Raw genomic sequence first — 13,109 nt, forward strand, 5'->3', positions numbered from 1 at the left:
ATAAAACTGTTACATATGTAAAGGGGTATCTCTTAGTTTGCAGTGCACTCTGAAAAAAAACTTTCAAATTACTGTTGTGTGCTAACCTATCCAACATTAGCTAACACACCCAGGAGGCCTTTATCAGTTGCCTTTCTAAAAATCCACTTATTTTTCTATCTTAAGAGTCTAGTTATTAGATATACCATCTTATTATATGCAGGCTCATGTTAGAACATATTTATGAACATAAATAGTTCACCCCCCCAAAAAAAAAGGCTTTCTTTAAATAAAATCTGTAAATTAATCCAAGTGCACTAAATTTGCTCAGGAATAAATCTTTACACATTTACCAGAAGATTTAATAAGTAAGCTATATCTGTTCTCCCTAATGGCAATGTCTACTTTTCTTTAATTGTAATTTCACCAAACTGCTCTGAAAGTCCAAAAAAGAGCTACTATATGTCTTTTTCCTAATATGCTTATTTCTCAGTTATAGTCTCTTTTATACATCCTGTTGAAACCTCTGCAAATTCATTCACTCTTTAACTCTTCCAAGCAAGCAGCACAAGTGATCAGAAAAAGGAAAAGCTTTATTAAAACTCCTATTGCCTGACATTCTAAACAGTAACTAGTTTTCCATTATGTACACTATTTTTCTTACACTCCCATTGTCAATACAAGAAATGAGCAGGGATTCTATTGGATTTCTCGGTAACAGCCAACAACACAAAATTAACAAATACCTTTGGTAAATCCATAAAGCTTGGCCGAGCCGTTGAAATAAGTCCAAGTGTTTTTAAAGAGCAATTTACCAGTTGCGATAATATATCACAAGCTGCTTCGGCTGATTCTTTGCTGCTGTCCACCTTAGAAAAGAACACACCATTTACCTATGCATAGATTTACATTTCTCTGTGTAACCTTAATTTTACAGAAACAAGAAACAATTATAAGTTTATTACATTACAAATAATTAATATTCTTTCAATCATTCACCCTTACATGCAATGTCAGACTTTTCTGAACCTCTGAAAAATTTTAAGGGCAATTGTGAAGACTTAACTTTTGTTATGATAGACTATGTATTTAATGTTAAAAGGACTTTACTTGGCTTTTCAGTTGATTTATTCCAGACTATATAATATATAACCTAATGGAACACATGAATTTATAATCTTTGAAAAATCATTATATATTTGGTAGTGGATCCAAATTCTACATGTAAATACAGTGTCTATGGTATACATACATGTTTCAAGGCACCAGAAAGTGATTGTTTACTGAGAAGGTTCAAATTAATCACAACCTTGGATCATCATTAATGACCTTAATGGAAAGATGAATGTGAAGCAAAATGAGGGCCTCCAGCCAGTCAAGTATGAAAATCTGAACCAAAAGTAGCTGCTCCCACACACTCATGCATAGCCATTTCCTGGGGGAAGAGTAATATACTCAAAAACCTCCTCTAGGATATAGGAAGGAGCTCTTCTTTAAAAAATGTTTTTAATGTTTATTTATTTTTGAGAGGGACAGAGAGCAAGTGGGGGAGGGGCAGAGAGAGAGGGAGACAGAACCTGAAGCAGGCTCCAGGCTCTAAGCTGTCGGCACAGAGCCTGACGTGGGGATCAAAGTCACAAACCCTGTGAGATCCTGACTGGAACTAAAGATGGACACCTTAGTGACTAAGCCACCAAGGCACACCACTCCCCCATTTTTTTTTTTTAATTTTTTTTAAAAGAAGGAGCTCTTCTATCAAGAGAAATTTTTCCCTGAGCTAAAAAAAAAAATCTTAAAAGACAATAGTTAAAAGTAACATGTTTACTTTGATTTCCAGATTGATATACATTACCTTAACCCAAAAATGTTCTGAAGAGCTGGTTGTAACACTGATGGACTGTTTCAGAGCTACTTATAATACCTTCCTCTGGCTAAGTATTTCTACACAAGTGGTTCCTAAAGTGTGGTCCCTGGGCCAACAACATCAACATCACCTGGGAACCTGTTAGAAATGCAAATTCTCATGCCCAACCCAGATGCATCTTTCAGAAACTCTGGGGGGTGGGACCCAGCAATCTTTGTCTCAACAAGCACTCCAGGTATTTATGATGCGCATAAAGTTTAAGAACAATTGTTCTCCACTAACACTTGACCACAAGTCTGTCTGGCCTCCTCAGTGATGAACAGAACACAAATATAATCATAAGAGCTCAAGAGAATCTTGCAATATGGCTTCTTGCAAATCAGACATTATTTCCTCAGGAAAATAAACAATCCCCAATACAAATGTTTAAACTTACAGGACAAATGGTTTTGTGACAGTTATACAAGAGCTATAGCTTAACTGCACCAAGTGGCTGTAAAAGAGTAACACTGACCCAGCCAATCCCCTGAATGGAATTGGTCTTTAGACCTAGGAGATTAATGTACTACACTTATCTTTTTCTAAAATTTACCATTAGAATACTCTTAGACAACTCATAGATGACTGAAACCAAAAGAACGCTCTTCAAGTTTCTTAATGGGAAGGTGGAGGGAGGGACAACACTTGAGGAGTTCCTGGATTTGTGTTTGATTATCTCCCTTTCACTTGCCCTCAGAGTTGCCAGATAATATAAAGGACCACCCATTTAGATAAGTATTACATCCCAAATAATGAATGGGATATTTTTACACTTGAAATTATTTGTTGATTACCTAAAATTTAAATTAAGGGCACCTAGGTGTCTCAGTCAGTTAAGTGTCTGACTCTTGATTTCAGCTCAGGTCATCATCTCACAGTTCGTGAGTTCAAGTTCCCAGTGGGGCTCTTGCGTTGACAGTGAGGAGCTCCCTTGGGATTCTCTCTCTCCCTCTATCTTTGCCTCCCGTGTGTGCTCACTCTTTGTCTCACTCTCTCAAAATAAGTAAATAAACATTAGAAAAATAAAAATAAAGTTAAAACTCAATTAATAGGCATCCTCTATTTATATTTGCTAAACCTAGCAATCCTATACCCAGTGGCTTAAGTGCCATTGTGCATTTTTCTGGGACAATGGTCATAATGCGTCTAGCCATTCCTATCAGGAGACCCACCAGGTCTCTCTTCTTCAGATACAGATGGGAGAATAAGCATTCTCCAGAAGGAATGATATTCTTGAGCGCAGACAAGACTAGTTTTGGCAAAGAACTTGAATTAAGAACCACTGCTTTATCTAGGTTTAATTTGATCTGTTTAACAACTGCTAGCTATGGGTAATCAGGTATTCATGTGTTACTTTTCACCAATTATCAGGTATGTTAAAGATTTACTAAACATGCCTACCTTCCATCATTCGTCCCCAAAACAAAACATACTCCTATAAACCTCTGTACTCCTCTAAACCACTGTAATTCCTTAAACTACTCTAGACATCTCAATAAAGCCACCCCATTTCAATTATCTCAACACTGCATGAATTGCAGTACGTCCCTTCTGGCAATGAAAAGAAACAAATGGTTCTCTTTGGCATTCTTCCATGTACCTTTTTTTATTTCTAAAATATATTCATCTAAACCTTTTACATAAAGTTTCTTTATCTCCTTTTTCTTTGAAAACCCCATATCATAAAGCCATCAATAAGCAGAATTCAGTCTCTATTAAATAGTAATAGCAATTAAGTTTTCATCAATCATAATCTCTATTTTTTTTTTTTTTTTTAAAGAAAACGAGCACAGGAGACAGGCAGAGGGAGAGAGAGAATCTTAAGGAAGCTCCACGCTCAGTATGGAGCCCAATGTGGGACTAGGTCTCACAACCCTGGGATTATGACCTGAGTGAAATCGAAAGTTGGACATTCAAATAACCGAGCCACCCAGGCACCCCTTCACATTTTTTATTTATTTTATTGTGTATTTTTTCCTCAAACTTATTCACAATAATTCAATGCGACTGACAGCTTTGGTAAATGACTTATGCCTATTTAGTAGTTGCTTCTGTTCTCTTAAGAAATTCTGAATAATTATGATAAAAAAAAAGTAACAGCTCAAGTATTATTTCTGCAGATTCTAAATGATTAAAAAAAATTTTTTTAATGTTCATTTATTTTTGAGAGACAGAGACAGACTGGGACCAGGGGAGGGGCAGAGAGAGAAGGAGACACAGAATTGGAAGCAGGCTCAAGGCTCTGTCAGCACAGAGCCCGACACAGGGCTCAAACTCACAAGCCATGAGATCATACCTGAGCCAAAGTTGGAAGCTTAAATCACTGAGCCACCCAGCCACCCTACTGCAGCTTCTAATGTATATATAATATTTCTAAATCATTAAGAACTTTCTCTAAAAAAGCAGTATTTTTAAAACATGAGAAGATATATTGGTTTAGGATTTTAAAAAGCCACTAAATATGATTTTTAAAAAAAAAGATTTAAAGTATTACCTTGAAGCTGACATATTGAAGATGGTTTGAATGTCTTTTAATAATCTGTTTGATCAGCTCTGGATGTGTAGCTTTCAAGTAAGATGTAGCTGGCTGATTCAGTTCAAATTCAAAACATCTCCACAAGTCAGGCATGTGAAATACCTGGTTCCAGTTGCGACAAACTTGTGAAGCATGAGCCCGGTCAAGAAGAGGCAAATACTTAAATACTTGGAGAATAATGTCTTGAAGGAGATTACCCCAATCACAAGTCTGAGAATGCTCATTTGTAGTCCTCAGTTTCTTAGATTTCTCTGCAGTATCTTCTTCTGATGAATTATGGTCACTATCTCTTCCTCCTCGTTTCATCCTATTCAGAAAAATGCATCATTATTTTCATACTTAACTTTTGAATAGCAATAAATCCAACATTCATTTGGTCACTGAGATACATATATGTATGCTTATAAATGCAAACACAAACATGAAGAACTGGACCAGTAATTCAAGAAGAATATCAAGACAAAATATAATGAAAAATGCCAGTGGAGACCAACTGTTATTTTACAAATTCTATACAAGTGTTTTTAAACATTTGTGTTTATATTGTATTACTGGCGGTAGTGGGTGGAGAGACAGCATGATTCTGAAACTAAATCAAAAACTATAGTCAACTAAAAGGAATATTAAAAAAAGAACCTACAGTGACACCTGCTAAAGCTTTCTTAAAAGTCATCTAAGGATACCTGCTCTATGTGAGTTCTTGAATTCAAGGAAACCGCAGTCCCAGGAATCTTCTAGAGAAGATGTGAATCAAGTAGCCAATAGATCTCTCCACATTAAATAGTTTGTAATATATGTTACTGCCAGACACAATCTCTACTTAAAATAAGCAAACCCATCCCTACTACGCATGGTTTGGTCTGGAATGTAGTTTCTTCTTCCAACACATCACTGACTACTGCAATGTTTACCTGAAGTTGTATTTCCAAATGATAGGTATGTGTTTATTCTGTGTATTTGTACTATCTTCATCCCATTTGTTTCTCTGAAATAGTCTTATTGCAAAATAGTAGTATGGTTAAGAGAATGGGCTCTGGAATCAAGCTCCCTGGGTTTGAATGGTGGCTCTACCTCTCTGGTTATGTGGCCTTGAACAAGTTACTTGACCTTCCTGTGCTTCAGTTTGTAAAGTAGGGATAACACACAGGATTCTTGTGAAGAATTAAATAGTAACGGCTTGAAAAAGATAGAGGATGTTGAACTCAAGTACAGGAAAGCAGTCCAGTATTAAAGACTTTAAAGTGTGTGACAAAGAAATGAAATGTGTATGTGAAAAAATACAAGAACACATGCTTATATATGGAGAAATATACACTGGAACTGGATTCACCACACTAAGGTAGTAACGAACCATAATAAGTAAGTGGGATTATACTGTATTGTATTATATTAATAATATAGTAGTGTTCATAGCAGCACTCTCAACAATAGCTAAAACATGGACAGAGCCTAAGTGTCCATCAACGGACGAATGGATCAAGATGTGCTTTATCTATACCATGGAATACTACATGACAATGAGAAACAATGAAATCTGGCCATGTGTAGCAACATGGATGGACCTTGAGGGTGTTATGCTCAGCGAAATAAGTCAGGCAGAGAAGGACAAATATCACATGTTTGCACGTATAGGAGGATTAGGAGGAACTTAACTGAGGAACAAGGGGGAGAAGAAGGGGGGAAATGGTGGGGGAAAGGGAGAGAGGCAAACCATGAGAGACTCTTGAATGCTGACAAAAACTGAGGACTGATGGACGTGGGGGGTAAGGGGGATGGGCATGGAGGAGGGCACTTGTGGGGATGAGCACTGGGTGTTATGTGGAAACTAATTTGACAATAAACTATTTGTAAAAAAAATAAATAAATAAAACTATGATATATCATCCAAAAAAAAAATAATATAGTAGTAAGATAACAGTGGTGGCATTACAGGTGAATTCTTTTGCCAGAGAGAGCACAAGCAGGGGAGGGGCAGAGGGAGATGGAGAGAGAGAATCCCAACAGGCTCCATGCTGTCAGCAGGGAGCCCGACATGGGGCTCCAGCTCACAAAACTGCTGAGATCGTGACCTGAGCTGAAATCCAAAGTTGGACATCTAGCCACTAAGCCATCCAGGCGCCTCTATGCCTCTATTATATGCATTTCTTTTCATGTCAATCAATTACATTGTAATCAGGCAAACAGGTCTTGGTTTGATTTGTTATTTGGAAAAATAAGTATTGCAGACTAAAGGGAGTAACTGCAGACTATTCACTAGTACCCCTATTTACTTTAGAGCCTGTAACACTTTTGTACCTACAGAGTAGCTCTGGCAGAGTATTATTTTGGATTTGGAGTCATAGTTTTTTGAAAAGGATGGCTTGTGGCTCCAACTCCCTTCTTCTGGCATATCACTGTATAAGAATCTGTGATTCCTGCGTGGGCTGAAGGATGTATATATGAAAGACTCTTAACCAAGTAGGTCTCTGCAGGCTCTCTTTATCCAGTAGCTAGCAAAACTTGTGAAAGAGGACTGGGCCCTGGAAAAAAACAAAACAGCAAGGTCTCCTGGGCTTCATGCCATTAAAATATGCCCAGGAGGTCTTAGTATGTATGCAATGAATTCCTCATTAACCCTACTTCCAACTATGTGAGTCAAAGTGAAGTAAATGATGTATATTCTACTGAGGAAGGAGAGAGGAAAGGAGAAAACAGAATGACAGGTGACGGCAAGAGGGTAGTTTTATGGAGCATTAAAACTTACTTGTGAATCCAAGAATACATTTTGTAATGTGTTTAGTGAAAAGATAGTAGATAGTATAATCCACAATATAATCTGTAGTATAAAAAAAAATCCCTTCTGGTAATAATGTCCCACAGAGGTTGAGGTTACAGTGTCATTATGACCCATTTTTCAGCTTTACCTTATTCTGAAGACTTAATTTTAGCATAGAAAATTTGGGTCAAAGAACAAAGAGTTTGCTACCCAGCAAACTCATAATGTGGCTTATAATTTCTCTTCTGATTACCTGAAACTACTCATAATTTTGAAATACAGAAATTCAAAGCAGAATGAAGCTGCTTTACAATTTCTACTCCTTATTATACAATGTTGACTGCCTGTTCCTGGAGAAAATTTTCTAAAACCATTACTATTCAAGATGGAATGATTCACTGATCATATGAATATATAAACAAAAATGACAGCTTTATTTAAACAATTATCTTTGCTAATGTAACAATAGGTACTTTCTTTTACCAATTACAGCCCTGTTTTAAATACAGTATGTTTCAATACCTCTCCAAGTTGAGGGGAGAAAAAGGTGACATATTAAAAAGAAGTATGCAACAATGAGAAATAGTATTTCTTGGTCCAGTAAGACTATGATCACCAAAGTATATTTTAAGTGCTTACTAGTTTGTGAACAGCTGAGTAAAAGTCCATAAATTGTCATATGTAATATGACTGTAATATGTCAGAATTATAGGATATTTAGTAATAGAAAAAAATGCAAGGGCAAATGCTGATAAAAATGGTCTCTATTATCCTCATTTATGCATGAAAATAACACTGCAGACAGCTAATAAAATTTTTAAATGTCAGTTTTTTTCCATGATGGTCTCATTTATTCATCCAAAGATTGATACTGCTTCCAAAAGTATTTTATTAAATCTATTTACACACAGCTCTGCTGTATAGAAAATTAAACAATTCTGAGCATCCACTGGTCTGCAAAGAACTTACATCAATGAAGTATTTATCTTCTTTTAGTCAAAGTGAAAACACCCTCCTGCATTGAAAACGAGGAGTGCAGAGGAGGAAGCTGTACCACAAACGTCAGTAAGACTTGGTAGAGCACCAAAACCAGACCTCTTCAGGGCTCCAACGGTTCAATTTCAAACTACAACTTTTCTAGGCCCCAAATAATTGATGCAACTTAGGTCACTAGCGCACTGGGTGAGGGGCTGATAGGGTGAAGCACCAAGAGAGAAAAAGGAAAAAAAAAAATTAATGAGGAAAACCTAGAGTAGTTGAGCAGCACAGGGAGTTACTGAACTAACCTTAATATTTCCATACCCCCTGAAAGTAGTAGTAAATTTGTTCATCAGAGAAAGAGGGAACAGAACACTTCAGCTGTGTGTCCAGCATTGTATTAGATACTGTTGGTAACCTGTGCACGTAGTAATTTTATAAGCCCATATGTACACAGCTCTACAAAGCTTGTTTTGGCATCACATTTCCTTTCCATTTGGGTTCTACTTTAACTAAGATCAAAATTAATTTCCATCCCTTGGCTGCAATACAAACAAACAAACAAATAAACAAACAGTGGGAAGAGATTAACTCTCAGAACTAGATAGCAGGAAGTGTGTTAGTGAAAATGTGTCTGGCGATCATCTGTAGATAACTCGAAGTTGATGGTATTTTTATAAATATTTCGAAAGAAGGTGTGTGAGTGGGGGAGGGGGGGAGAGACTATTTAAAAGATCTGAGCCATCGAATCGGAGAACATCAGCAACAAAATAATAGTAACCTAACCTCTTAGCTTGGAGACGCAGGTCAATCGCTGAATAGGCTGCTTCCTGATCCCTGTCGCCAGCCCCACGTGAACCCGCTGCCCACGCGTAGGCAGGCGCGAAGCGGCTCCTCCTCACAAGTTGACCAAGTTTTCCACGGGGCTCCGAGGCCCGGACGTCCCCCCTCCCGCGCCACCTCCACGGATTGGCTCTCCCTGACATTTCTCACGCGCTCTGCCCTAAGCAGTGTTTTGACATCTTTAACGCCCCTCGTTTTTTCAAGCTACACGCACGGGCACAGCCCACGCCGGGAAGGGCCTGGCAGAGCGCGAGTTCTACGGTGCCCGTCGCCAACCCTGCCAATCCAGGCGGCGGCGGCCCCGAGCCCGCACTCGCACCACGCCTTGTTGACATGTTTTGAAGCAGGCATCGCGGGGAAACGCCCCCAAGCAGGCTCTAAGGTCTGGGCGCCGCGCCCCGCGCCCGGCCCGACGCCACCGAGGGGCAGCCCGCACGCTGCGGGGACCCCGCGCCCCCGACCCGCCCTGCCGCCCACGAAGGTCGGCGGACCCACCCCAGCCCTGCCGTCACAGGGGGGCTCCGGCCCTGCCCTTCCGCCGTTACCTGCTGCCGGGGGCGGCTTCCCCCACGCACCACCCCGGGCTCCGGGGACGCCGGCTGCTGGTTCCGCGGCTCTCACATGAGGCCCCCCGGGAGCCCCGCTTCGCGCTCCCGCCGCCGCGACCCCCCGCGCTCCGCCCGCATCCGAGGCGCTGGTCCCGCGGCGGACGCCAACGCGGCTCCACCTTTGCGGTTCTGGCTGCCCCGGGAGAAGCCTCCTTTCTCAGTCCCACGCGGTCCGCGTTCTCCTTCCGGGACCCCTCGTAGCTGCGAAAGACTCCTTCAGCTAGCCGCAGCCACCGCGTAGGCCCCCGCCGCCTCGGCCCACACAGCGACCCACACAGCGACTCCAAAATGGCGCCTGGAGCTCGCGGCCGCGCGCTTTCCACGGCGCGTCTCCGCCCGTGGGGGCGAGCGCGTGTCCGCCGGCGCGGGCCCGCGGAGGGGAGGGCGGGAGTGGGCCGCGCCCGCCGAGAGCGCGCACCGTCCGTGCAGCTGGGAGCCTCCGCCTCCCGGTTCACAGAGAGTGGGCAGCTTTCCTCTTGAGACGCGACTGCTACTCTTAGGGATTTTTCCTTTTGCAGCCAGTGTGGGAGGACTGGAGCCAGCTAGATGCCGAAGAGACTATCTGCTGTTGAAACTGGAAAGTTTAGGGAGGTGAAGCAGGAAGGGAAACGAGCCTGCTACCATCCAGCAGCTCGTAGTTCTCCGAGGCAGAGTTACAAACTGTAGCTGCAGACAGCTGACCCACCTCTGCACCGCGAGGCCACTGGGATGGCCACGACTGCACCACAGAACGCAAGGGGTTAAAATTTGCATACAGCATAGGGACATAAGGTGTTCTAAAAACTGCGAGGAATTATCGCAGAATGGTGGCGGTGTTAACATTGGGATAGCAAATGATTTTTATATTTAAAATATTTGTATTTTCATATTTTTAAAATAATTTTTATCATCAGTTATTACTTTTTAAAAACCACCTTTATAAAGTAGATAGACTCATGGGATGTCTGGGTGGCTCAGTTGATTAAGTGTCCATCTTGATTTTGGCCCAGGTGATGATCTCCGGGTTCAGGAGTTTCAGCCCTGTATGGGGCTCTTCCTTGACAGCATGGAGCCTGCTTGGGATTCTCTCTCTTCTCTCTTTCTTCTCCTCCGCTCATGCTTGTTTGCTTGCTCTCGCACTCTCTCTCTCTCTCGATAAATAAAAAAAAAAAATAAAGTGGATAGATGACTGAAATTTGTAAAGTTTCTGAAACATAATAAGGAAATAAGGAAAGTGTAAAGGACTAGACGGCTACTTAAAAAATAACCCACGGGTGAAGCCTCTTATCAATCCAGGCATTTTTGTTTGTAAGTGCTACCAACTTAGCTTGTTTTAACAGTTTGAATTTTTGAATACTGGGTGTCCCTAAAGCGAGAAATGTCCTTAGATACAAAACCATAACTTGAATCATGCGTCATCCCTCTTTCCTCCCTCCAAAATAAAAAGTAATTTTTCACCCAGAGAGATCTTGTCAATGATCCGACCCATATGTAAGAGACTGGAAAGCAATGACGCCCAGGGGAGTATTCTACTCTTCCATTGCAAAAATCGAGCTAGGAAGCCCTAATATAATGTGTAAAATTACATTAAGATTCGGTGTGGGGAAAATGCCAGTGTTGTTTGTTAAGGGCCTGGCTATCTGATCGTCAGATCAAACTGAACAAAGTCTCTAGCAACATAATAATGTGGATGTACCTGAATTGCAACATTTTTTGCAATATGACTGAATGAAGAGCAATAGTAGGAGGCTATTAAAACTTGCACTCCAATTGTGGTCCCTTTTAAAAATCCTCATTGTAGTGTATTCTCTCTCTAAAGAAGGGGAGGATCTAGGCGAGGATCTTGACACATTTTACCTATTGAATGTTCCTGATCCTTCCCTATTACTTTTATTTGACCTTTTGGTAACTCGTGTTTTGAAACTTGTGTTTCCTTTCAAATCAGTCAATACCTATTTACATTTATTAGTTGTATTAGTCAAGATCAATGCCACTGAAGGGGAAGGAAGAAGGTGGCTGTAGGGTAGTTTGGTCCAGCACTGAAGAATATTTTATTGCCAACCCTGTTTAGAATTGCCAATATATGTGATAATAAAAGGCAAACCAACATTTAGTCAGATTTATTACAGTTTTTAAATTCTCTACAGAAAATGTACCCCTCTACGAGGGACGGACTATTCATGTGTATCACTACCTTCATGTGTATATAGATTTAATAAAATACTTTTGGAAGCAATATAAATTTTTACATGAACAAATGAGATCATCATGGAAAAACTGACATTTAAAATTTTTATTAGGTGCCTACAGTATTATTTTCATGCATGAATGAAGATATTAGAGACCATTTTATCAGCATTTGACCTTGCATTTTTTCCCATTGCTAAAGATCCTATAATTCTGACATATTACACTCATATTACATGTGACAGTTTACAGACATCTGTTCACCTTGGCACTCCACTGATTGAGATAGATTAGGTTATGTTCAGTAGCTCCTAAAACATCATTTTGATTCCTTGTTTTAACTACTTGCACAGTTTTTAGGAATACTGCTTCGGTATTTTGTATAATTTTCCTCAGTAGGGGTTTGTCTCTTGTTTTTCTCATGATTACACTGGGAGGAAGATCACAAATGTATGAAGTACCATTCTCTTCACATCATATCAAGGCTACATGTTGTCAAAAGGACTTCATCCCTCTTGATGTTCACATTAATTAGGTGAGGTCAAGTTGCTCTACTGTAAAGTTACTTTTTTTCCCCTCCATTTCCATACTGCACCTTTTGGAAGAAGATCACTAAGCGCAGCTCACGCTAAAGGGTTGGGGAGTTAAGCTCCATCTCCTTGAGTAGGAAGATGTCTGCATAAATTATTCTGCATGACACAATTGCCTCCATATCTCTTAATGTCATTTTGTTATGTCTTTATTGCTCTGTACTGAAAACTTTGTAATTTCCTCAGATAGGTCTTCCACGTCACTCTTTCTTCAGAGCTATGTAGTTTCTGTCAAGCCAATCTGTGCCTTTATTTTTTATTTGTAAAAGTTACACTTGGATCTTTTTCACATCTGCTTGATTTTTCCTGAATTTTTTCTTGTTTTTAATTCTTTCTCTCTTTATTATTATTATTTTTTTAAATCAGTTTGTAACCTGGTTAAGGATGTGCCACTCTAGGGAAGTTTTTGTGTTTGCTTCTGCTACATGCTGCAAGGTATTACTAGCCTGGAACAACTTTTTATAATAATTTCTTGACTCCCGAGTTCTCGGGTCATGACAGTATAAATTCAGATGCCAATCTGTGTGAGGACAGAGCCATGGTTATGAATTCTCAGGAAGACTTTTTCCCTAACCTAGAGCTCAAGTTAAAACAGGTTACCTTATTATTCATCCCCCTGTGGGCTTGGCCAGCTATTCCTTAAAGAGGATAAAGATCTTCAAAATTCCCGCTTTATGCACACATCTCAGTTACAACTTCTCTTGCAAACTCCTGTCCTCTATGTCACTCTCTCTTCAGATAGTTCTTTCCT

The 13,109-nt window shown here is 40.1% G+C and overlaps 1 protein-coding gene across 3 annotated transcripts in view; it reads right to left on the reverse strand.

The window, feature by feature from the left end:
* Window positions 1-9,911, reverse strand: part of FBXL3 (F-box and leucine rich repeat protein 3) — a 34,722-nt gene extending 24,811 nt beyond the window's left edge. For 2 of the 3 annotated variants that reach the window (XM_039252450.1, XM_039252449.1), the window contains exons 1-4: window positions 9,540-9,607; window positions 8,143-8,363; window positions 4,377-4,725; window positions 726-848 (exon numbers count right to left, since the gene is read on the reverse strand). In XM_039252450.1, coding sequence (XP_039108381.1) covers window positions 726-848; window positions 4,377-4,725; window positions 8,143-8,144 — 474 coding nt within the window. In that variant the 5' untranslated portion in view covers window positions 8,145-8,363; window positions 9,540-9,607. Of the gene's footprint in view, window positions 1-725; window positions 849-4,376; window positions 4,726-8,142; window positions 8,364-9,539 lie in introns of all 3 variants that reach the window. The other variant, XM_039252451.1, reaches the window with a different exon arrangement.
* Between the last annotated feature and the right edge of the window lie 3,198 nt (window positions 9,912-13,109).

This window comes from Hyaena hyaena, unplaced genomic scaffold (assembly GCF_003009895.1).
Source record: "Hyaena hyaena isolate Hyena2069 unplaced genomic scaffold, ASM300989v1 scaffold_413, whole genome shotgun sequence".
In the NCBI taxonomy this organism is placed as follows: Eukaryota; Metazoa; Chordata; class Mammalia; order Carnivora; family Hyaenidae; genus Hyaena; species Hyaena hyaena.